This window comes from Mustela erminea, chromosome 6, assembly GCF_009829155.1.
Source record: "Mustela erminea isolate mMusErm1 chromosome 6, mMusErm1.Pri, whole genome shotgun sequence".
NCBI classification, from domain to species: Eukaryota; Metazoa; Chordata; class Mammalia; order Carnivora; family Mustelidae; genus Mustela; species Mustela erminea.
Window position 1 is genome coordinate 121,812,965 of NC_045619.1, and position 26,936 is coordinate 121,839,900.

Sequence of the window (26,936 nt, forward strand, 5' to 3'; positions counted from 1 at the left end):
GGACACTGGTCATGTTGGATTAGGCATCACCCTAGTGACCTCATTTTAACTTCTTACCTCTAGAAAGACCCTGTCGCCAAATAAGATTACATGGTGAGGTACCATAAGCTGGAACTCCAACATATCTTTTGGGGAGGAGGCACAGAATTTAACCCACAACCCTTATTCATAAATTATAAACATATGTTGGCAGTCAGTCAAGATTTTAAAATACAAATTATCATGATTTCTGGTTACATAAAACACAGAACTTGGATTGGGAACAGGTTACATTGTTATTTTCACTAACCTCTAATTGAAAGCTATGATTTCTTTCCATTTTGAACGTTGGTAACAAATCAAAGTAGTATTACCAGAACCTGTAATTTCATTACATAGGTCTTTTCATATCACATTACAGCTGTTGCAGATACTTCATCAAATGGGTTATGAATGATTTCAGTTTCCACTAGATCTTGAGTACTCCAAAGGAAATCAGAAGACAATGTTCATAGATAGGCACATATATTACTATATGAAAATTGTAAAAGAATTTGGATAACTGTATTTCAACATAATTGCTTGTTTTTTTTTTTAAATTGTGTTTTATGAAAGGCCCATAGGTTTTACCAGATTCTTAGAAGTTTCACGGCACAAAAATTGTTCAAAAACATTGTGCTAGCCAGTGGAGAGAATGTAGTGAAACCACTCAGATAAGTTTCCTGCTTCCATGGAACTTCGTTTGGGTGACTGGCAAAGAGGAGGAATGTGTAAAACGGTACCCAAGAAATAATCAGCAGAACTTCAGATGGCCGTAGGGCTGTAAATGTATATAATTCTGTGTCAGACGTGGAAGATCTGGGAATAGAGAGCTGCTGGCAAAAGGAGAGCAAGTGTACAACGTGAAGGTGGGGCGAGTTTGCTGTGATCCGGAAATAACTAGAAGGCCAGTATGGCTGGAGTTAAGAGGTTTTTGGGAGAGAAGGTCATTCTAAATGAGAAAGACAGTGGGAGGAAGAAGAGAAACCACAACATATAGAACGTGTAGGCTAGAGTAATAGGTTTCAATTTTATTCTAATGACGTTACTCGTGCATTGGTGATTTTTTAAAAATATGTAAAATTCACAAGTGTATGTATTTTATGAAAAATACACAACATAAAACTTACCATCCTAATCGTTTTTAAGTGTACAGATCAGTGGCCTTAAGTGCATTCACACTGTGTCCAGACCAACCAACCATTCGCAGAGCTCTTTCCATCTTGCAAAACTGAAATTTTGTCTCCACCAAACACTAACTCTCCATTCACCCCACCCCCCATCATTGGAGAATTTTTGGTAGGGCAGTGATAATCATGTTTTACATTTTAGAAATATAACTGCTCTATGGAGACAATGTTGCTAGGCAAGAGTAGAAGCACTAACAGGAAATTGGTTAGGAAGTCAGATGAGATATGATAACCCATGACCTGCAGTGTTAGCAAAGGATGGTTTGAAAAAGTGTTTTCAGTACATATACTTGATGTAAAGCAGACAGCATTTGATGATCATTGGAACAGGTATGGAGAAGGATGTGGAGTCTTTTTCAGGCATGTTAAATCTGGATTGCCTACTAGACATCCAAGTGGAGGTACCAACAGTATTGGTCATACAGGCCCAGAACTCAGGCGTATTTACTTTTATATAATACTGATATTGATTTTTCTGAAAAAAGACATTTAGAGATCATAAGAGATAAACCATGACTTCAAGTGAAAACATTTGGGTATTTCTTACTCAAACCAAAAAAATCATATATATATATATATATGATAATGTATATGATATTATATACACACACACACACACACATACATATATATACATATATATACAATATTTGGAAGGTATGGGTAAGTAGCTGTTACTTGAAACCATGAGATTGGCTTAGGTAATTGAGGGAGAAAATATAGATAAGGAGGAGGAGTGGGAGTAATACCTGGGACATTCTTATCTATTTTTGAGTACAAGCTGAATAGAAAGCTCTAACTATCCTTAGAGAACCAGGTGCTGCAGGAGCCTAGATCTGGACTCAGAAAAGGAGGCAAAGCTACCCCTTAAAAACCCCATTGTACCTCTGGTTTTAGCAGGTCATATTGGGTCTGGTTGGGAGAGGGGTGTATCCCGCCCCCTAATTTATGTCTATACCTAGAATGCAAGATAGACAGTAGCATGGTAGTACCAAGGGGAAAACCTTAGTTTATTTGAAAGAGTTCAACACTTTTTTTGTACTTGGAAACACAATATCATATAAATGTAATTTTTTAAATGCGTAATTAGTTAAATATCTATTTAAGGAATGGAGGTATTTCATGAAACAAAAGCTTTGAGAATACTTTGTCCTCCCCAAAATTAATGATGCTAAGTGTATATTTTAATTCTTTCTGTCATAAGATATTTTATGTATTATATATGTATTATATCACAATAACAATTTGATTAATTGATTATTGTAATGTTTAAGAAGGGGTCCAAAAACACGTTTGCAAAATTATGTGTTTTTTATATATCCTATATATGTATATATACACACATACATATGTGATTTTATATATATGTGATATATAAAAATTTTTATTTTTGTGTATATATATTAAAATGTGATATATGTGATACATAAAATCACACAATATTTCACTATATATATATATATATAATTTTTTTCAAGTAAGAAATATCTAAATGCTTTCACTTGAAGTCATTCTTGGTATATATTCTCTAAATGTCTTTTTGAAAATCAACTTTAGACATAGGGTATAATATAACTTAAGAAAGTCATGTTCAGGAGGCCTGGGTGGCTCAGTCAGTTAAGCTGCTGCTTTGGCTCAGGCCATGATCCCAGGCTCCTGGGATCTAGTCTCGCATCGGGCTCCTTGCTCCAACGGGAGCCGGTTTCTTACTCCGCCTCTGCCTGCCACTCTGCCTGCTTGTGTGTGCGCGCTCTCTCTCTCTCTGACAAATAAGTTAATAAATAAAATCTTTAAAAAAAAAAAAAAAAAAAAGAAAGTCATGTTCTTTTTTTCAGTTGGTCACAAGAGCCAGAACTCTTGGGCAAGATTCCAAATAATAATGAAATATTGAATGTCTCTCATCTTGTACAGAGATGCTCTTAGAAGTCCATGGTTTGCTACTTATTTAGAAATCTCTCACCCCTTTGTTCTAGAAAATATTCCGGTTTTTGCATGTGTTGCCCTTTGCCATACTCAAACATTTGGGAAATGGAAATAGGGAAGCAGTAGTTTCTTAGAAAAACTATAGATGAATGGAACAGGAACTGCTAAATTAGCAGAATGGAACAGGAACTGTTGATCTTGTACATTATTGCTTTTGCTTATTTTTTTTCTCCTTTGCTAGGAGACCTGTTATGATGATGTGTGTTATACTCACCACACTTCCCAGCTTCAGCTTTTCGATTGCAGTGACCGAGGTATGGGATTTTTATTTCTTCTGCTGCAAGATTTTTGAGATTTTAAAATTTCCTCTGTTACTGCAATTCGATAGAACAGTGTGCCCCAAAATTTTCTTAAAACTTTATTTTATCCAATTTTCTTCCAAGTTGCAATGTATATATTTAAAGTACTAAGAACATTGTTACCTCTGTGATTGTGAAGGAAGGTCTAGCAGTCAATTAAAAAAATACCTTCTGTGTTTGTGCGTGAGAGACAGGAATGTTAATTTCAAAATAATTTTTTAAAAAAGCAAGGAATTTGAAAGTAGATTTGTATTTGTTTCTTTTAACTAGATGTCTTTTGAGTGTCCTCAGTTCTAAACAATATCCAAAGAACATCCACTCACATTCTAAGACCTTTGATAATACATCTATTGGCAAAGCATTTACACATGATATATATTTAAAAATAAACTTTATGTTTTGACTAAATGCAGCTTCAAAAGGACTCTAATAGATGAGCATCTACAAGACAGGAATATTATAGGCAGAACTCACAGGTTGTGAGAATTTTATTGTCTAAAAAAGGTTCAAAGAAGAATGCCCTATTAACCTTATTAATTTGCACGATGCTGTGAAGTATATAATTTTCACTTCCCCAAAGTGAGTAACTTAAATTACTTTATATTCCACAGATGAAATACATTGAGTAGGTACTGGGATAGAACACTCAGGAAATTTGATGGAATCTCTAGCATTCAGTAATTATTTATTGATAGTAGAGATAGAAATAAACAGACAATCAGAATAGTCATGATAGGCTTTATGAGAGAGGGGAGTACTGGGTAGTGTATGATATCATTAGAAATAGACGATTGTTGGACTGTGTCCTAGATGTTACATTAGGACAATATATAAATGTATTAGAATAACTTCTGAAGGCTGCACTTGATGCACATACTGTCCATCAAACAACAGTGTGTGTGTATTTGTATCTAGGTTTATCTTTTTTCCATCTCTCCTCCCCAAAGACTTTGTAAAGCTCATGAGAGGTTCCCCAGACCTTTAAAAATTCAGTTTACAACATTTTAAGCAACGCTATTATCGTAAAGTGATGGTAGATTTGTAGTCTGATTGCCCTTCTTGGGGCAAAAGAACATTTTTTTGGCTCTTTTCTATTATGTCCTTATCCACTGTTACACATTTTTTTCCTCCTTTCCTTTCATTTTTCACTCAAGTAAAGACACAAACAGAAATGTGTACAAAACAGTATTAGTGAAATACTACAGAGCAAAAACCTGTGTAAACACTACTCAGGTCAAAAAATAAAATTTTGCCAGCTCCCTTGTTTTTTTGCAATGACAACCTTTTCCCTCCTCCTTAAAGGTAACTTCTACCTTAACTGCTAATACCGTAGGTTGGATTGTCTGGTTTTGAATCTTTCATAAGAGAAATACAATTATATACATATATATATATATATATATATCTCATATATATATATATAAAATCTATCTATCCAACTATCTATCTATTTATCTACCTAATGTATGTCTGGTTTCTCTTATTCAAAAGTGTGATTCATTCAGGTTTTTGTATACAATTGTATTCCATTCATTTTCATTCTGTAGAGTAGTTCATCTTATGAATATATTACAGCTTACATTTCTGCTTTCGATGCCCACCTCAGGATGTGTCTGGTTTGGGTTATTAAATATAATGCTGCTGTGAACATCTTTGAATATGTCTATTGATGCACATATGCAAGAATTTCAGCTGGTGAAATATGCAGGAGTATAATTGATGGGTCATAACATAACATAATAAAACAATAAAAAAATAAAAAAGACAAAAAAAATTCAAATGTTTAACTAGCAGCTAGTGCCAGGTTTCCAAAGAGATTCTACTAATTTAGACTTAGCACTGGTGGAGAACAAGCATACCTGTTGATCCACAGACTCGCTAGACTTACATCCTAAGTCTTCTAGCCATCCCAGTGTGTATATTCGTGAATCTCATTGCAGTTTTATGTTGCATTTCATTAATAATGAAACTGAGCATTTTTTTTAAAGATTTTATTTATTTGACGGAGAGAGAGATCACAAGTAGGCAGAGGGGCAGGCAGAGAGAGAGGGAGAAGCAGGCTCTCTGCTGAGCAGAAAGCCCGACTCAGGGGTTGATCCCAGGACCCTGAGATCATGACCTGAGCTGAAGGCAGAGGCTTAACCCACTGAGCCACCCAGGCATCCCGAAACTGAGTATTTTCTTATCCTGCCAATTTTTTCCCCCTATTGTGTTACTTATCTTTTTGGAATTGATTCAGAAGTAACTTATATATCCAGATTTCAAGCCCTTTGTTGATTATATGTGTTGCAAATATATTCACACTTTGTGACTTAATACTTGTCATACCATTTTTGGACGAAGAGTTCTTCATTTAAAAATGGTGCAATTTGTCGGTTTCTTTTTTTCATGAATAGTAATTTTGGTAGCTTGAAAAGATTTTGTCATACTGTGAATCTGAATCTCAAAGACTTGAAGATATCCTCCAATATTATATTTTGGAGCCTGTATTGTTTTACATTCTCTTTTAGATTCACAGTCCATTTGAAAATAATTGTTGCATATGTTGTGCAGTAGGGAGTGCATTCCCCCCCCAATTAATGTCTAATGGACTGAGCACTATTTATAAAAATTTCTGTCTTTCCATGTTTCTCTGCAGTGCTACTTTTACAAATCAAGTGTATATATGTACACGTCTATTTCAAGTCTTCTGTTTTGTCCACTGTCTGCTTTTATATACCTCTGTCCACACTACACTGATACAATTCTTCTAGGTTTATAATAGCTCTTTATACCCCAAAGAGTAAATCTTTATATCTTTTTCATCTAAATGTCTTGCCTTCTGTATTCCTATATGGATTTTAGTGTCTGCTTATCATTTTCTGCAAAGTCTTTGAATTTTGGTTGAGGTTGCTTTGAATGTTATCATTTTTAAAAATCTCATTTTCCCTTTATTGATATTTAGAAATAATTTGTCCACTTTGGGGAGATTTTCCCCATGTACACTTATGTAGTCTATGAATAAAGATATATATTTCTTTTCTTTCCAATACTTACTGTGTTTATTTCATTCTCTTGCCTCATTACACTGGCTAGGACTTCTAGTACAATGTTGAATAGGACTGGTCGTGGTGGCACCTTGGTCTTCTTCCTGATCTCAGAGGGAAAACTCTCAACATATCACCACTAATATGATGTTTGCCACAGTCTTGTGTGTGTGTATGTGTGTGTGTGTGTGTGTGTGTGTGTGTGTGTGTGTGTATCTTAATCAGATGAAAGAAGTGTCCCAAAACCTGGTTGGGTTTAACCTGGGCTCTCCCTTCTTAGAAGATCCTGAACTCCATCCAATATCTGTCCCCCTCATTCTTCGACTTAAGGACTCCCAAAGGCTCTGCTTAGCAGTAGAGGGGGAAGAAATTGCCCATCCCACTGTTACCAGGAGCCTGCTGTAGTATTTTCGCATGTGTTTACCAACCTCAATCTTGAACTGAAAGCTCTCCCACTGATAGGAATCTTTGTTACATCTTTACAAATTGTTCAAAAGCTTATGGGGTTGCTGAGAGACTATGGACTCCCAGAAACAAACAGGAGAGTTTTTAGAAGGGAGGGGAGTTGAGGATGGGTGAGCCTGGTGATGGGTATTAAGGGGGGCATGGATTGCATGAAGCACTGGGTGTTATATGCAAGCAATGAATCTTGGAACACGACGTCAAAACTAATGATGTGGGGCGCCTGGGTGGCTCAGTTGGTTCTGCAATTGCCCTTGGCTCAGGTCATGATCCTGGAGTCCTGGGACTGAGTCCCACATCGGGCTCCCTGCTCAGCAGGGAGTCTGCTTCTCCCTCTGACCTCTCCCCTCTCATGCTCTCTCTCTCAAATAAATAAGTAAAATCTTAAAAAACAAAAAAACAAAACAAAACAAAACAAAACTAATGATGTACTATATGGTGACTAACATAACGCAATTTTTAAAAAAAAGCTTACCGCGTTGAATACCTGAAAAGCTGGAAATTAAGCTTCTAAGATTTTAGTAAATGTCTTTATAATTTAGTGCTGCTTTCAGACTATTAAAAGAATTTTAAACAAAGAAAGCACAAAATATAATCCTTCTAAATGGTTTTCTGAAAACAGGTTCAAAAAAATAGTAGTGCTTCGACGAATAGCCTTCCTGAGAAGTTACCTGACCTGCCAGTTTCTCTGGTTCTGACTTCCTTGATTGTGGTTGATATTATTGAAAAACTCAGGATATATCCTCTTACAGGACGGCTAAAGAGTAAGTATACTTTTAAATATAAATGTTTTTAAAAGTTTGACAAATTGGGGCACCTGGGTGGCTCAGTAGATTAAGCCTCTGCCTTCAGCTCAGGTCATGATCTCAGGGTCCTGGGATCTAGTCCCGCATCGGGCTCTCTGCTCAGCAGGAAGCCTGCTTTCCCCCCTCTCTCTACCTACTTGTGATCACTCCCTCTCTGTCAAATAAATAAATAAATGAATAAATAAAATCTTTAAAAAAAATAGTTTGACAGATTGTTCACCTCTTTCTGTCCCTCTGTTATTTGCTGACATGTTTAATGATATTCTTTTTTACAGTTAACATTATAGTTAGAAGATCAGAAATGAAGATATCTAAATATAATTATTTTAAAACCTACTTTGATTGCTAGACAGTTTTTCTTCTTTGTATTTTGGTAGTACTGATAAATGAATAAACTTACCAAATATTTAATACCAAAAGCTTTATAAATGTTTACTCTAGCAAGAAAATTTTCTAAGTAAATTGCTATAGATTTGTACTTTTTGGAAACTTTCTTAAAACCTTAAGTTTAGATAAATAAATAGTTCTGGATACCTTTGATACAGAAATTAATGGGACTGCTGCACTTATATCCTAGAGAATTATGTGTTTTTAATTGTGGATTGTCAAAAAGCTAAAGATCACACTAAGAAAACCAAGATACACCACAAATATTCCTCCAAAGGGATCAGTCAAAACTAAATTTAGGTTGGCCTTAAAAAAAAAAAAAGATATTTTGCTAATTGAATATTGTGTTTGGTCTTAGATTTTCTTAATTTTCACTTAATTTCATGTCATAGTATTTATGTTTAATTTATAATAAGTGTATGCTATTGTTCTTGCATGGCTAAGATTTTATATTTGAGGTGGGTAGATTTTTGTCTAATCACTTCCTGGTGGGGTGGAGGGGTTAAATTGAGTGAGTCAACTAGGAGAATGCTGAAGAGCAGTAGGGATGACTACTACAGCCAGGAAGGAAAAGACCAGAGAGTCATTTATGGACCATGAGCCACCACTCTTCCAGTCACTCTTACTCCTCCAATTGAAAAATAAAACTGAGCTGGGAGGCCACCAGGAAATCTGAGACTCTGAGCTTCATGTTTTGCACTCTGTCCTCAAGTGGGAGATGACGGTCATTATGTTTAACATAATGCAGGGGACAAAGTCCGTAAGATAGTAGCCAGTGGCCATCTTTTGAGGGAAGAGTATCCTTGAGTTACATCTGCCCTCCAGAGCCAGGTGTCTTTGTCTCAGACCAAGGAGATTCGGGAATTACCACGTCCTCTGCTACTTGCCTAGACTCTTTCTTGATGCAAACCTATTGTGAAGTTGGATTGTTTTTAATAACGCTGTACCTTCCATGTATGGGGACATTCTGTTTAATTTTTTAAAAAATTTTTAAATTTATTTTCAGCATAACAGTATTCATTATTTTTGCACCACACCCCGTGCTCCATGCAATCCGTGCCCTCTATAATACCCACCACCCGGTTCCCCCAACTTCCCCCTCCCCCGCCCCTTCAAAACCCTCAGATTGTTTTTCAGAGTCCATAGTCTCTCATGGTTCACCTCCCCTTCCAATTTACCCCAACTCCCTTCTCCTCTCTAACACCCCTTGTCCTCCATGATATTTGTTATGCTCCACAAATAAGTGAAACCATATGATAATTGACTCTCTCTGCTTGACTTATTTCACTCAGCATAATCTCTTCCAGTCCCGTCCATGTTGATACAAAAGTTGGGTATTCGTCCTTTCTGATGGAGGCATAATACTCCATAGTGTATATGGACCACATCTTCCTTATCCATTCGTCCATTGAAGGGCATCTTGGTTCTTTCCACAGTTTGGCTTCATCAGATCTATCTGTTTAAGTTTTTAGTGAAAGTCTCTTTCTAAAAAATGTACATGTATGTTTTGGGGAATGAGTTATCAGCATCTTATGTTTTAAGTGATGAGTTGGATTATCAAAGGGGAATTTTCCCCATATCCAGCAATGACAATGATACTGAGAATTGAAATAAGAAAAGCCCAAAGAAGTCAGTCTTGGAGACAAGACTGGAGAACAACTTGCACAACTGCACAAAAACCTTCTTCTTGAGCTCTTCTCTGCCCAAACTTGGGAAGGTTAATGTCTGGTTTAATAGCTCTACCGTTTAATGAAGTCATGCTTTAAAAAAACTAGGATTCACTCAAAATACCTTTGCAAATATTAATATATGTTAATTTAATTTTTTGCAAGTATTTGAACATGCATACTAATAAAATGGATTATGTGAATTCTGAATTTATGGTGTATTCTCATTCTCTGGAATTTAATACATAAATTCATAAACATGTAGGTTGTAATGCATAAATTTGAACATAAGCCAGTATGCTAAAAATATGCTGTCATTGCATGTGGTAATTCAGAATCCAAGAGGTAGAGAAGGAGTGGGTGATAAAGAAGCTTAAGAAATATTTGGCTTCCTTTAGAAAATGTTGAGAAATGGAATATATTCTGTTCTGTGCTCTATCCAGAGTTTGAAATGCCTGCCCTTCTATCAGCTTGTAGCAGTTATGACCTTATATTTGATGAAACTAAGGTAATCTATAGTGCTTGATTTCTGGACACTTTCATGCCATTTCAACCATCTCAATTCTAAGCTAGCAAAGCTTGATCCTTGTGTAGCTTTTCCTCTTCTATAATTTTAAATAAAAGTTCTTCTATATAAAAAATACGCTTATGCTTAAAGCAGTCTTCACTGGACCAGGGAATCCTTTCTGCTAACTTTCCATTACTCGCTGAAATATCTCAACCTCCCGTGGTCACCGTGTCCTAACAGCCAAACACATCATCTCACATATCCTGAGCCTCACACAGGAATATTTTCTGACACACATAGCTCTGAGACACAGCCACCTCTCAGATGTATGTCATACCTAATAATGTCATGTCCCCATCATGAGAACAAGTAATAATAGGAGCACAATATATAGACTAAATGTCCCCAGCTCTCACAGTATGTGGGTAGAGGTGGGCACACTTGGATATTTCTGTTTGAATTTTGCTAGCTCAGTCCCGACCAGTGAACGACGGGACCCCCATGCCCCCCCATCCCCCCATCCCCCCCATCCCCCCATCCCCCCATCCCTCACCATCCCCCCATCCCTCTCCATCCCCCCATCCCCCCCATCCCTCCCCATCCCTCCCCATCCCCCCATCCCTCCCCATCCCTTCCCATCCCCCCATCCCTCCCCATCCCCCCATCCCTCCCCATCCCCCCATCCCTCCCCATCCCCCCCATCCCTCCCCATCCCCCCATCCCTCCCCATCCCCCCATCCCTCCCCATCCCTCCCCATCCCTCCCCATCCCTCCCCATCCCTTCCCATCCCCCCCATCCCCCCATCCCTCCCCATCACCCCCATCCCTCCCTATCCCTCCCCATCCCCCCCATCCCCCCATCCCTCTCCATCCCTCCCCATCCCTCCCCATCCCTTCCCATCCCCCCCATCCCCCCATCCCTCCCCATCCCTCCCCATCCCTCCCCATCCCTCCCCATCCCTCCACATCCCTCCACATCCCCCCATCCCTCCCCATCCCTCCCCATCCCTCTCCCTCTTCCATCTTGTTCCCTCTCTCGTCTTTTAAGTCAGACCCAACTTGGGTCTTCTGTGATCTCATCTCTTGGTCCAGACTGCTAAATATTCCATTGCTCCAGCTTTTTTTTTTTTTCCCCAGTCATTGTTCTCACGCACAAAAAGACCTGGAATGCTCTTTTCCCACCACTCTTGATTGGCTCTGCTCGAAATGCTTGTATTATACTGTTGTTACTTGCCTCTGGGATATTGTTTGATGTTCTGCTAGTGCTTTAGACTGACTGCCTTTCTTCTGACAGTTGGAATACTGACTTCACTGCACCGAGATCTACCTGTTTAGAGAGGTCCCAAGCAGAGCAATAGATTTTCATTTGGGAACACAAGCTTTTTTGGCCCAGAATGTCTATGTACCAACAGATTGGCTGGGATTCAACAAGTTCAAATGATGGTCATTCCACTCTACTGGAGATCACCATTTCTCCTCCTGTCACTAGATCTTGTTGTTGATTCTGATACAGCCAGACTCCTTCTCTTGAGGTAGTACCCCCTCTCCCCACCATCAAGGGATCTCAGAGTTTCTCCTTACATTAGTTGTACTTATATTGTCTGAACCCCAAATCGTGGCCACCATTAGATTCCTCCTGCCCCATGTAGATTTCTTAACCTCCATAAAAACCAGTGAGGCAGCCAGACCCGCAAAGAAGTCCTTGGTTAGGAGGCAAATTTTCAGTTCTACCTACAAGGACTCACTTAAATACCTTAAGCCTAGCTCAGGTACCACGTTGCAAGTGATATAATAGAGTATGATAGTTAAAGTACTGTGGGGTGACACATGAAGTAATACTTTGTTTAATCTAGGGTGTTGGAGGTCAAAAAAATCCAAACGGAATATCTGGGATTTGTAGGCGTTTAGGCAGGTATGGTGAAGCAAGCTTTCTACATCGAAGGAAGACTGGGCCTCAAGAAATCCGAGTATACATGTAATTAATGGGCAAAAGTAACCATTTGGGTTTCATACTATGAGTGGAAAAACCTATTGCTGGAATGGAAGTTGCCTTCTTAAAACCAGCTTTTGTTTGTTTCTCAACTAGTGAATGGGGAAACCTACCAAGTTGCTTTGTAGGGGAGGGGGTATAGGCAGAAGGGGGAGGCTTAACTGGCATTACTGGTTGCTGCAATTCCTACTTGAACCAAATCAATACAACATTTGCTGTTTAGGAATTGGTATTTTATGTAAGATTTCATTTGGGGAGGAAAAAACCCCAGATTCTTCTGCTGTCTGGAAACTAACCCAGGACCCCATTTAGAATGACAGCCTGTGACTTTCTCTAAGGCAGTAGCATAACTCGAGTGTCCAATTCTGTACCTCTCCAGCCCATGGCTTCTGGAATCATGACCCTTCACCACCAAAGGACAAAGTGTATTCTCATCTGAGCTGTTGCTCTGGGCTGTGATACAACACAGTACAACACAACACAACACACTAAAATGCCCAACAATACCAGGCTCATCCCTGTAGAGCACACGCAGGTTTTGAGGAATATAAACACATATAAAATCAAATACATTTTTTAACATTCCATTTTGAACTGTTCGACTTCTAATGTGCTGTTTTCCCAAAATCATACTCATTCATTTAGAAAGATGGTCAAATAAACATAAGCAAAAAAGAAGAAAGTGGAGATCAACCACAATCCTGTAGACTAGAGATTTAGAACTGATAACATCTTCGTGAACATGCTTCACTTAAGGAAACTTATTTTCTATCTTTTTTTTTTTCTGAGCAGAATGTGGTATATATCATCCTTATTATTATATCTCCTTCAGTACATGGTTTTTATCGGTTGAATAATATATCCCATTATTAGCAAACCCTGACTTATTTAACCATGGTTCATTAACTAACCCCTGTTGTTGGACAACTAGATTCTTTTCCAGTTTTTCACTATGAAAAACACTATTGTTAGGACTCTTGTTCGGAAGTAAAAAGGGTTGCAGAAAAAAGGAGAAGGATGTGGTGAGAAAGAGCCGGCTGATGTGGTTTGAGTTGAGCAGGGAAGGCAAGCCTTGCTTGGAGCACCCATGCATGGATGGCCAAGGTAGATGGTGTCTGGGGGACCCTGTGCTGTGTAGGACAGTTAGCAGCCACTTGTAGGTCACTGGCCAAGCAGTGGCTGGGGACAGAGAGAGTTAACTGCCCCGGGATGACAGCCGAGTGATACCAGGAGGATGACCACAAAGTGTCCTCGGAAGACCCTGAGCATCTGCACATGCCCAGACTCCTTGGCAACGGCACTTGCCAGAAGAAATGGGACTATTATGGGCTGGCTGCCCATGCAGACAAATAGAGAGGGGGTCATTCATAGGGGATTGGACAAATGGGGTCGCAAGATGGTCGGGCTGCATTAGGGATATATGCACAGTCAGAGACGGCTCGCTAGAGGTGAGGTCAACGGGCTATTTGAGTGGAAAACATCCGAGCTCTGAAGAGGAGGTAGTTTCCACTGTCGCCTCAGTGAGAGGTGCCAGGTATGACATCGGCAGTGTAAGGTTTTCAAATAAATCTGCTCTCAGTGGCTCTAGTCCAGTTCCTACTGTGTAGTCTCTTGAAAACGCAGAGACTGGGGCCAAGAGCTGCAGGACCTCAGCAGCCTAGATAATTACTCCTTTATGTTAAATGCCTAAACGTACAATTTCTTGCTCAAAGTATATGCAAGCTCTTATGGGTTTTGACAGATGCCAATCAATCAAATGGCCCCCCTCTAAAGAATGCCCTAATTTACCATCTAAATAGTAAGAAAACACCTGTTTCCCCTCAACCTTGTAACTTCGGATAATGTATTCCTTTTCATCTTTGCCAGTTTCATAGGCAAAAATAGTATGTTACTGTTTTAATAATTTGCTTAAGGTAGTAGTTGCATTGAGCATTTTTCCCATAGGTTTCTTGGCTATTTGTATTTTTAAAAAATCGTATCTTTCCGTCTTTGATCTGTTTTTCTGTCGATATGTCTATTCTTTTGTTGTTGTTGTTTTTACTACTGATCCATGAGTTCTGTAAATAGTAAGGACATTAAACTTTGCCTGTCAGAAATATACATTTCAGAGTTATTTTATTTTATTTTAACTGTACTATAGTGTTTTTGATATAGGGAATTTTTAATTTGGACATTATCTGTTCTACAGATATTTCCTTTCTGGACTCTATGATGTTATGCTTTAAAATCTTTTTTTTTTTTTTTCACTCCAAGCTGATATAAATATTTACCAATTATCTTCTCAAAAATTTTGTACATTTAAATGTTTCATGAAGAGAAGAAGGTGGAATCTCTGTAAGGTAGAAACTCATTAATTTATAGGTAACCAATATCAGGAATGATAATCAGTATGTTTATTTACTTGATCTGGCAAAGCTTTTAGACCCTGCCTTTATTGTATTTCTTTCCATTTCTCCTGTTATGTCCAACATAAAAAAAAAGACTTAATAGAGTGCTTTAAAAATGTCAATGCCAGTCATAGCAAGCCCAAATAAACTGAATCAGGGTCCCTGAGGATGGGACTTGGGCATATTTAAATCGTTAAAAGCAAAACCTCATTGGATTCTGATTTGTATCCCCCATTAAGATCAGTGGTTTTTACTTTCTGACTGCATGTTCAGATCGCCTATGGGACTTGAATTTTTTTTTTTTACTCCCAGACTGAGCCCTAGATCATTAAATCATAGTTTTGGTGAAGGATAGGTCCAGGCACAAGGAATTTTTAAAGCCCCCCCCCCCCCCCCCCCCGGTGATTTACACTTGTAAATGTGATTCAAGTAGATGGGCAGAAAACAAGCAGGGACCTTTTGTACCTGTTAACCTCCCAATGCCTTTGTGAAATAGGAAACAAGGTTACCTGCAGAGAGCACTAGCGACGGATGGGAGAGAGAGAATCTGTAACAGGTTGGGTAAGGTTTGGGATAATTGCTGAGGGTCAAGGACAAGGAAATGGATGGATGAGAGATGCATAATGTTCAGCAAAGGATAGAAACCAGGAATTTGTCCTGGGAGCAATCAAGATTATGAGAGCTTTCTTCAATGATACTGAGAAGTCTGGGCATTGATTGTAGAAAAGATAGAACTGTAGGAATGATCCAGGTTTAGGGGTTCGCGGAACAGGAATGGAAGACGGAAAAGGATCTGTTGCTTTAATGGTTATTTCTTCTTATTAAATTATACAGTTTCTTAAGTGCATGACAATGATGATTTTTATTGAACTTGTACACTATCTCCAGTGAATCATGGACCACCATGTTCATGGACCATCATGAACATATATGCAGGGACCCACCCTTTGGGTACTCACCAGAGGCGTCTTTTCAGAACACACACATGTGAGCGTTCCTACTGATCAGTACACTAGGGGAAGGTTGTTGGGGTCTCAGCATATACAGTTAACTTCTTTAGGTTAAATGCCTAGACTAGTAATTTCTGGCTTGAAATAAATGTAAGGTTTTAAGGCCTGGCATCTGCAATTTTTTTAAAAGTTCCACGGACAATAAAAGTTCTGATACCCGCCCTGGCTGAGAGCCCCTGGTGATAGGAAGTATTGGGAATTGTTATGCATCCCAGGTTAAAAGCTGAGAGCCCACATCCAAATTCCTGAAGCCATTTGCTTTCCAGATTTCCTTGAAATGGAATGCAGCACACTTTAACCAGATAGAGTGTAAGAGATGCCACAATAAAGGCAGGGGGGTAGGATGGGGGTGGGGGGCGGCGATAGGGACGCTGCTTTTGTCTGAATAAAATAAATGGCACTTTGAGTTCCCCTTTGTTTCTTTTTAAGAAAAAGCTTATTATACAATATGAGCCCAGCGTGTGAGCTGGGTTTCCATAATGTGTTTTGCAATGGGTTTAGAGAGTACGTATGAGGAACACTGTGTTCGGGGCTATGCCAAAAAGGGGGAGTATTTCCTTCACACCCTCCTTTTGCTGTTTAGAAGAAGGAAGTTTTAGAAAAGTACGTACGTTAGTTCCAGGATTTTTCCCTCCTCTCAAGAAATAAGTAGCTATTTACCAGAGTGGGATGAGAGAAGGATAGAATTTCTGATTTATACCGTCTAATGAAGTACCAGCTGTCAGGATTAGGTCAGCGTGTTTCGGGCCAGGAACTATATTGTGGCGATCCCCAGGCCAAAAGACAGAGGACATAAGGGTGCTATTGAATTGTGACCTTTGATTAGGACAACTTCACATGATTATAACAATTCGGTATTCAATTGTTGCTTTCTTCCTACATGGGGAAAATTATGAACAATTTCAGTATCTAAAGTGCGATTCTTGAGGGTTGCAGGATATTTTCAAAGTAAATATTTTAGGGAGACTGACGGAAATAAGGGAACATGAAGAACTCAGCCTGCATTACTTTGTTACAATACTGAGCCTTGTTCTTCCTATCATTATTAGTCAGCAAAGAGTATGGCCCCAGGTTGAAAGTAAAGGCATAGGTCCTTAATTTTGGATATATAGATTTCCCTGGGGTGCCCTGGGGGTGGCTCTTTGGGTTGGGTGTCATCTTCAGCTCAGGTCATGACCCCAGGGTTCCGGGATGGAGCCCCATGTGGGCTCTCTGCTCAGCAGGGAGCCTGATTCTCCCTCTCTCTCTCTGCCTCCCCCAGCTTGTGGGCTCTCTCTGTCAAATAAATAAATAAAATGGTAAAAAATAAATAAATAAATCTCGATTTTCTTGTCTTGGAGTGAAGAGAACAAAGTAGGTTGAGCTGATGGTCTACATAATGTATGGACGTTCTGGGTCATTCCGTGTTAAACATGGTGGGTCCTTTGTATGGAGCACCATTTTGTTGCTATTTCAGAACCCCAAGTCCCTCAATTTCTGAATGGGGGGGGTGTTTAGTCTGTTTTCTATGAACTCACAAACACGGTCTTCTTGGAATCACCCATGGACATTTTTGTGACTCCCGATGCCTCCAGGGTCTGGGAAGCCTTGGCAATGTCTTGAATCAGGTTGCTGCTGTAGGAGTCATCTCTTTGTCCCAGTCCTGCTAGGCAGTGCCGGGGACACTTTGCGCTGGCTGGCATCCTGGGCCCAAATCCATGTGTGACATCCTCTCCCACCGTTGACTACCCGGGCCCTGCTACCAGGACCTCCTAATGTCCCCCCGGGCTGTGCTTGTTGGCTTTATCAGTTGCCTGGTCTCTCTTATAGAGCTCTCTCTAGGACCTGGGGCAGGGGGCAGTCTTAGTGGCTGACCCTGTGCAGGACTCCAGAGACCTTCTAGCTGGTGAATGGAGGGTGGAGGGGGGTGCGTTGTTATTCCGCGTGGTTTGGGTGCTTTGACCTACTTGCCTTCGTGCACATTTCCCCCGCAAGACGCCCATTGCTTGCTTATGCGAACAGACCCCAGAACAGGAATGGCTCCCATCTTTCATACAGCAAATCTTTAGGGAGGATCTCTTGCATACCAGGAGCTCCGCTAGGACCTAGGGGTATGGCAGTGAGTCAAAACGGGCGAAGTTCCCCCTTTTACGGAGCCCTCGGTTTAGTGGACATAAGAGCACATCAGTGAACTGCACTAGCAAATGGGTATAATTAAAACTGAGGCAAGTGCTTTGAAGGCTAAAAACAGGCTCATTCCCATTTGGACACAAATGTCCATTTTTGTCACCCAGCTTGGGTTCCTGCTGGGATTCCAAGCTTTGCTCTATGTCCAAGCACTTACTAGTAGAGGCATTTCAAACCATTTCAGAGTTTAAAATTCTGTGTATTTGGAAATACACAGAAATAATTCTGTGTATTTGGAAAACTCTGTGTATTTAGAATTCTGTATTTTTGGTATTCTGTGTATTTAACAAATTCTGTGTATTTGTTAAAAAGCATATGGCATACAATATGCTTTTTAACATTTTACTTTATTTGTTTTATTTAAATTAGTATTATATAATGGATAATTATCATATATCAATGCATATTATAGATTTATAATTGTCTATGTAATATACTTAGCATATTATAATGATTAATTATTACATTATTATATATAATATAGTATCTTGTCCGGGAAGATGGTCTTTAAACTAGCCAGCCTTCAAGCTACAGAAGATAAAAGAGTTTTCTGAATATTTTACCTTGCCTACAATCCAGAAATGATACATTTGTTTCTTCTCATGCTTGGGAGGAAACTGGGGTTGAACAGACTTTGGGATGTACTGGGAAACAGTTCAGTGTTTTTTCTAGAGAAAGTCCATGAGCTCTTCCAGAATTGCTCATGGGTTGAATATTTGCCTTGACTTCATTATTATTGTGAATTATAACTATTTGGTGAAAACTTGCACATCATTTTGAACACAGGCAGTGGTATGCTGGTCAGTCTTTCCAGAGGGTGCAGGGGAAAACTTTTTGGCCCCTGCCCATAAATGGGAGACGGGATAACAGTGTAACTCTAACCAAAGTTTAACAAACTGTGATCACTTTTACTATTTACTGTGTTCTTCTATTTAGTGATTGTTGTGTTTGATATATTTAACACACATACGGCTGTTGCTCCGTGTCTCAGGCACGATTTTAAATGTTCTACACATACCAACTCGCTCAGTCCTCACAACTGCCCTGTGAGGTAGATGCTGCTTCCGTCTTTTATTACTTGGCAACGAAGCTACTGGTCTTCCAGAGCTAAGATGTGCTGCTGAAAGGAAACAAACTCTCCACAGTCCAACTGAGTTTAGGAAGCAGATAGCGTCAAAGTAACCTTGTATATAAATGCCCTGCTGTGTCTCTTAATTTATTACATTTTTTCCCTTAGTTTCCAAGATTATGACCAAAAGTGTTTTGTGTGCTTAATATACTTTCAAATATTTGTAATGATTAATACTTTTCTTTTTGTCTAGATTTTTTTTTCTCAGAGTGTTATTTCTAGTCCATTAGCATTTCATGTTCTCTAGAACATTTTTTCTCTCAGGAAAAATAGATTTGGGAGTCTGTTAATCAAGGCTAGTCTTCTTTTTTTCTGAATACTTGTTTGATCTCCTGGCTGCCGTGAATTGAGTCACAGTCTCATTTCACAACAGCTGCCTCAGTGGCCTTGAGAACCTCTCTGCTGATGATTCCACGTCCTTTCTGGTTCCTCTGCCTTCCTCTCTCCCTCTTCCATTGAGCTCAGAAGAAAAGTCCAAAGCCTTCACCATGTCTGACTCTGCCACGTATGATAGCATGATCTAGGGGAAAAGGGTTTGAGGTTCAAGTTCTGGTCTCTCTACTTGCTAGCTGTGTGACCTTAGAAACGATTGTTGATCTTTCTGTGCCTCTGTTTAATGCATCTTTCAGGTAGGAAAATAACAGCATCTATGGTATAGAGCTATTCTCAGGATTAGGTGAATTAATGCAGAGAAACGGCTTGTGACAGTTCCTGATATGTGCGGAGCACTTACTAGGTTTGGACTCCGCCCCTCTTCTTCCCCTTCTGCCTCCCTAGCTCCTTACAAAGCTTGCCCTCTTTCCATCACTGTGGCTGAAAGATCTTTACCCACACGCTCTTTCTACCACCTAGAAAGTTCCTTTCCCCATTCTTCACCTAATTCATTCCTACTTATTCTTCAGGTCACTGCTTAACCGTCACTTCTCAGATGAGCCTTCCTGACCTCCTGTCTCACTCAGACCTATACAAGAATTTCTCATCACAGCACTGACCTTCCTTTTAAAGCCCTGCCACATTTTATTCTTCTGTGTTTATTGATGTGATCCCAGGTGACAGCACGGTCAAGGTGGGAATGTGGCTTTCATTCTCGATGCCCAGCTGAAGCTTGGTCTGGCTCTCTACGATCTGTCTGTTCCCAAAGGAGACTCACTAGTTCATTTTTCCTATCGTCTCCATTCCTGTCTTGGTTTTTGGTGCCTGTCCTTGTGATTCTTTTTATTTATTTATTTATTTTAATTTTTTAAGTAATGAACTTATGTTTCATCGTTAGCTTTTCCCGTAAAATTTCAGAATTACACAGACATTCTAGATTTTAACTGGTCTTTAGTAATTCATACAGTGTGTATCCTTCTCTGACTTCAGTGAGTATTTCATTCTGAATGGGAATAATTTCCTCATATTTCATGCATCAGCCTGTCGTATTTCTTTTTTTTTTAAACTTTATTTTTTTCGGGGGCACCTGGGTGGCTCAGTGGGTTGAGCCTCTGCCTTTGGCTTAGGTCATGATCTCAGAGTTCTGGGATCGAGTCCCACATCGGGCTCTCTGCTCGGCAGGGAGCCTGCTTCCTCCTTCCTCTCTCTCTGCTTGCCTCTCTGCCTACTTGTGATCTCTCTCTGTCAAATAAATAAAATCTTTAAAAAAAAAAAAAACTTTGGAGAAGGGAGTTGGGGGAAATTGGAAGGGGAGGTGAACCATGAGAGACTATGGACTCTGAAAAACAATCTGAGGGTTTTGAAGGGACGGGGGGTGGGAGGTTGGGGTACCAGGTGGTGGGTATTATAGAGGGCACGGATTGCATGGAGCACGGGGTGTGATGCAAAAATAATGAATACTGTTATGCTGGAAATAAAAAATAAAAAAAAATAAAAAAAAAAAAAAAAAAAAAAAAAAAAAACTTTATTTTTTTCGGTGTTCCAAGAGTCATTGTTTATATTTAAATAAGTTATATTTCTTTCCTAGTCTCTTTCCAAGAGGAATGCATGCTCACTTCAGAAAATTCTCCCCTACTGGTTTGTTACGTTGTTCTTAGGTTTTCCCTGTAAGCTATTTAACACTTTGGGGAATAAGTTAGAGATGGAAAGACATCAATACAAAGAAATTATCAAGGGGCACCTGGGTGGCTCAGTTGGTTGAGTGAACAACTCCTGGTTTAGGCTTAGGTCATAATTTCAGGGTTGTAGGATTGAGTCCCCTGTTGGGTTCCACACTGGGTGCGGAGTCTTCTTGTCCCCACTACCTCTGCCCCTCCCGCCACTGATGCTCTCTCTCTCTTTCAAATAAATAAATAATTAAAAAATCAAGTAAAATAGACGTGAGTCACTACTTAAACATTTGCCTGTGATTAAAATTACATATTCTTAAGTATTTAGTTCACACAGTGAAGACAAAAGGTTGTTTTGGAGCCTGGCATCAGATGTAGGGGACTACACAGAATGGCTGTTACCTTTTCTTTTTGCAGGGAGATGTTAACCTCTAGAGGAATGTGTACACTTTTTTTTTTTTTTAAAGATTTTATTTATTTATTTGAGTGAGAGAAGAGAGAGCATGGGAAGAGGCAGGGTCAGAGGAAGAAGCAGACTCCCTGCCGAGCAGGGAGACTGATGCAGGGTTCGATCCCAGGACTCCAGGATCATGACCCAAGCCGAAGGCAGTCACTTAACCAACTGAGACACCCAGGCACCCTCGATTTCTTTTTCATGCTTAAATCTTTTGTGAATTTTGCACAAATAAATATCCTTTTCCCCCAATAGAACACTAACAACTACAACAAAAGAACAATGTGGAAATTTGAAAAAATAATGATTTGGAGGGGAACTGGTTATTGAATCAAATGGGATAGTATTGAGTACATGAAAGTTTACATTGCTTGGGGGTAAATTTGTGGGTCTATTCTAATGACCATACAGTTTCTTGGCATCTTCAGTACTACTTTGCCCTCTGGCAGGCCAGCAGAGCTCTCCAGCCAATAGTTCTAGTACTTCTCCCTTGGAAAGAAGACAACAGAGTCCCTGCAACCCCAAATCTAAGCTAGTTTCTATTGAGCTCTAGAGAGATATGAAGCTCCCAACCCCACTTTCACCAAATACCCATGGGTTGGGACTTTAGTATTTTATTAAAAATGAACTCTAGCTAAGAATTCATTATTCATCCTGTGGTTCTTATCCTCAGATATTAGGATTCTTACTGACTGTTTAAAAATGTTAATGTGTCATGTCTTTGCTTGCCACTTCCTGGCATTGAAACAGTGCTGAAATTGCGATCAGCCACCAAAGCCCACATTATACCCTGCATTATTGATGTTGACAAAGGAATTTGGGTTTCCATACAAACAGTTTTAATTACAGAGACAGGTGAAGGAGAGTTCTCCAGGACATAACATCCTCTAAGAAACATAATTTCCATGTTGTTTTCCTTTCTTTTGTAAAACGAGAGATATAACTGATGCCAGTGTGCATCTGAGTTTAAAAAGAGATGATTTTATGAATATTAAAATAATAGTAATGGGTATATAATTTTCTTTCCTACCTGACTATTGTTTCATAAATGATACTCATTCATGCTACTCTGTCATCTAAGGTTGGTAAAAAAGTTTCTAAAGGTCTTACCATTTTCTATAAATGATTCATATCAGAAGTACTATTTCATCAAGAATTTAGATTATCTTTTTATTTTATTGATTTATGCAATTTGCACTTAAAATTTTAAAAAAGGAAAACTGAGGTTTGTTCTTTAAACAGCTCCTATTTATAGTAATCATTCTATTAATCATTAATCATAATAATTTATTTATTTTAAAATGTTTTCATATCAGTTCAATATAGTTCAACAAATTTTTATTGACTTCATGTCTCTAACCTTCAGAGCTATTCAGTACAATGACTTCTTTAGATTTTGTCTTATCATATTGCTTAATAGGTAATGATAAGCATGTTTGCTGAGTAAACTTTGCTAAGACCTAACAAATTCTTAGCAAAAAAAAAAAAAAAAAAATGATGCTTAACTAGATGAATGTTTGAGAAATAATGTGATCTACTATTCATGTATAGGAACCACACCATCAACATTGGTGGTTAAGTTTTTTTTTTTTTTTTAAGATTTTATTTATTTATTTAACAGAGAAGTCACAAGTTGGCAGAGAGGCAGGCAGAGGGGGAGGGGGAAGCAGGCTCTCCGCTGAGCAGAGAGCCTGATGAGGGGCTCCATCCTAGGACCCTGAGATCATGACCTAGGCCAAAGGCAGAGGCTTAACCCACTGAGCCACCCAGGTGCCCCTGGTGGTAAGTTTTGAGTTTTGAGGATCCCTTTGTAATTACCCAGCCTCAACACCCATGTCGCACAGAGAGGCACACGCCTGGGTGCACCCACATGCTCACACACAGTGTGATGTTCATGAGAAAATATCATCCTGATTCAGATGACTGTCGTGTTGATCAGGGATAGCCTTGTGGCCACAAACAAGTTGCTTTAGTCTAATCAGTTGTACTGACTAGTAAAAAATTCTGAGGATAGGACAGCTTAAAAAATCTCAGACTGTGCGGCACCTTTCACCAAGATTTTCTCATGGTCAAACAGATTCTGTCTTAGGACCAAATCCAAGCTGGAGATCTGGGTTGTAGTGATCCCTGTGGACGTCTTATAAAAAATGACAGGATTGGACCATTGGACTTTTAGAGTCATTTGATTTTACGATATGTGCATGTTTTATAATTAGCACATGACGTATTGCCTCTAGACAGTAATAACAGCCATAAAGTTAAGAGATTGTCGATTGGGGTCAAACAAATCTGGGTGTAAATTCCAACTCTGCCCATTACTGTGTGTTTGGATTGGTGTGTCATTTCACCTCTTGGGCTGCAGTTTCTATATTTATAAAGTGGGACCATAATCCCCATCTGTCAACTTTTTCCCAGAGGATTAAATGAGATAATGTTTGGAAGTACTTGGCTCTCTAACCAGTAATGGCTAGTACTGTGAAATGGTAACATGACTTGGGATCCATATATAGAAAAATAGGAAATGAAGAAGAACTTTCTCTGCCTTTGGATTTTTTAAATTTAAGATTAAAAAAAAATTTTTTTTAAGATTTTATTTATTTATTTGACAGAGATCACAAGTAGGCAGAGAGACAGGCAGAGAGGAAGGAGGAAGCAGGCTTCCTGCTGAGCAGAGAGCCCAATGTGGGGCTCGATCCCAGGACCCTGGGATCATGACCTGAGCCGAAGGCAGAGGTTTTAACCCACTGAGCCACCAAGGTGCCCCAAGATTTTTAAAAATTTTTTAATTTAAGATTTTATTTGTTTATCTGACAGAGAGAGAGATCACAAGCAAGCAGAGAGGCATGCAGAGTGGGGAGGAAAGCAGGCTTCCTGCTGAGCAGAGAGCCCCACGCGGGGCTAATACCCGTGACCTGAGCTAAAGTCAGGAGCTTAACCCACTGAACCACCCAGGTGCCCCCCTCTTTTTGTCATTATGCTTCCCATTGAAGTTCCATGTGTGAAACAGACATCAAATAAGAGAACACACAATTTTATCTTTAAATTTTAACACTTAAATTTACAAAAAATTGAAATGAAATTTTAATTTACATAACGTTTCAACAAGTTTTAAAATTCAAATCTATTTGTTGCAGGTGATGACAATAGGTACAGCCATACTTTGCAGCAAATAAAAACTGTGACCGACCAAGTGAAGCAAAATGAAGAAAGCACTTCCCCTCCGCAGCCAGCCAGGAGGACAGAGGTGTCACTGCCACCGTCAGCGAGGACACAGAACCCCTCTCCAGTTCTGGAGAGACCCCAAGAGCCCTCCTTTCACTCGGGAATCCTGGGAGCAATGTCCCGGCAGGATGATCGTGCCCAGATCTTCCTGTGGAGCTTTCTGCTGTGGTCTGACACCATAGAAATGGTGCGCGTGGCTGGCCACGCCGATGTGTACAAGTCAGGCTGGCTATACCCAGTCTACATATTTAGTTTTATTTCTCTCCTTCGAATTATATTAACTCCTCAGAACCCTCTTCTGAATTCCCTGGGCATCCTTCTCCAGGATTTACCCTTTATTTTTGTTAGACTTAGCTTGGTCATTGCCCTGGGAACTATCACACCCATATTGGGCCTTTGTAAAAACATCCTAGTGACTGTCTCTTATGTGTACTTCAATTACTTAACCAAATTCAGGGCTTTCTCTACCTTCGAAACATCTTCATTTTAAAGAGAACATGTAATATTGTCAAACCTCTTCATTATGCGTGTGTACACACTTGTCATTTTTTTTCCCCCTGGGGCCAAAGTTTTTGTACTATATAAAGAAATGAGGAATACATTGTAGAGAATACACTTTTTTTTAAAAAAAGAACTGTAGCATATCGCTTTTACAAAAATGTATTCAAATGTTGTTAAATCTCAGCAAAGTTTTATTCTTATGCTAACTCCCCTGGGTCTCTAGAAAATGTTAGTCATGTTAGTCCGTTATGTATACCACACTTTTTCTCAGAACACTCTCCATGAAAGCCTTAAAAAAATTAGAACATGTTTTCCCACTAAGTTAATTTCAACCATGCATTTGTGAAAAACAATATGTAAAATCTTAAGATTACCTCAGATTATAATTTTTCGTCAAGTAGTATTAGGTTCAAAATGAGCAAATACACAGATGAAAGTTGTTCTGACTATTGATTCGTCAGGCATTTGACCATCCCCCGCTGAGTTTTCGTAGATCCTAATTATAGCACTCTGTTAAGACTTTATGGATTTGCTTTTCTGAGTTCCCCGTCGATGTTTAAATCCTTAATCTACCTCCTCTGTCAATCCAACAGGAACTTGTAATACTTATAACTCTTAAAAATGAGAATTGAAATAATCTCTTTCAAATTATGCTATGATAATCTTTTTTTAATTAAGGAAAACTTCTGGTGAAGTAGTTGATTTGTAATGTTCTTAAATATGAAAATATTTTATATACACTTATATTGGGATTTATAGTGTGAACAGTGCTCAGACTCTAAGGTATTACTTATTTGAGTTTAGAATGCATTTTGTGTCTCATATTTGAATATGGATGTACCTGATATATTGGGAAGTCACAACGCTTAATACGAATAGTAAAGTCATGTATGTGTAGTAGGAAGATTATTGAGTAACTAATTTAATATTTTATTTCAAGAGTATACACGTTTATAATGTTCAAGTCTATTTTTTTGTTTCAGTGCTTTTCAGTATTTTGTTTAATTAAAATTTTTTTAAGTTGAAGAATAGTTGACATACAGTATTAATTTTAGGTGTGTAATAATAATTTGATATTTACATACATTACAAAATGATCACTATTATGAGTCTAGGTACCATCTGTCACCATACATAGCGTTTAGAATATTATTGACTACCTTCCATTTGCTGTGTTTTATATCCCCATGACTTATTTATTTTATAACTTGAAATTTGTATCTTTAATCCCCTTCACCTGTTTCATCCATCCACCCACACCCTTCCTCTCTGGCAATTACCAGTTTGTTCTCTGTGTCTAAGAGTCTATTTCTTTGTTTTGTTTGTTCATTTGTTGTGTTATTTAGATTCCACATATAAATGAAATCATATAGTATTTGTCCTTCTCTGTCTGACTTATTTCACTTCGTGTAATACCATCAAGAACCATCCATGTTGTGGTAGATAGTGAGATTTCATTTTTTATGGCTGAATAATATTCCACGGTAATATATATCGCTTTTTTAAATTTATTCATATGTTGATGGACACTTAGGCTGCTTCTGTATCTTGGTTACAGTGCTACAATGAACCCAAGGGTGCACATATCTTTTGGAGTCAATGTTTCCATTTTCTTCTGATAAATACCCAGAGGTGGAATCACTGGGTTGTATGGTAGTTCTATTTTTAATATTTTGAGGTCCCTCCACA

The 26,936-nt window shown here is 38.9% G+C and overlaps 1 protein-coding gene across 1 annotated transcript in view; it reads left to right on the forward strand.

The window, feature by feature from the left end:
* Nucleotides 1-26,274, forward strand: part of TMEM236 (transmembrane protein 236) — a 43,124-nt gene extending 16,850 nt beyond the window's left edge. The window contains exons 4-6 of the mRNA XM_032349532.1: nt 3,373-3,445; nt 7,601-7,742; nt 24,659-26,274. Of these exons, the coding sequence (XP_032205423.1) occupies nt 3,373-3,445; nt 7,601-7,742; nt 24,659-25,236 (793 nt within the window). The 3' untranslated portion in view covers nt 25,237-26,274. The remainder of the gene's footprint in view (nt 1-3,372; nt 3,446-7,600; nt 7,743-24,658) is intronic.
* Nucleotides 26,275-26,936: the final 662 nt, after the last annotated feature.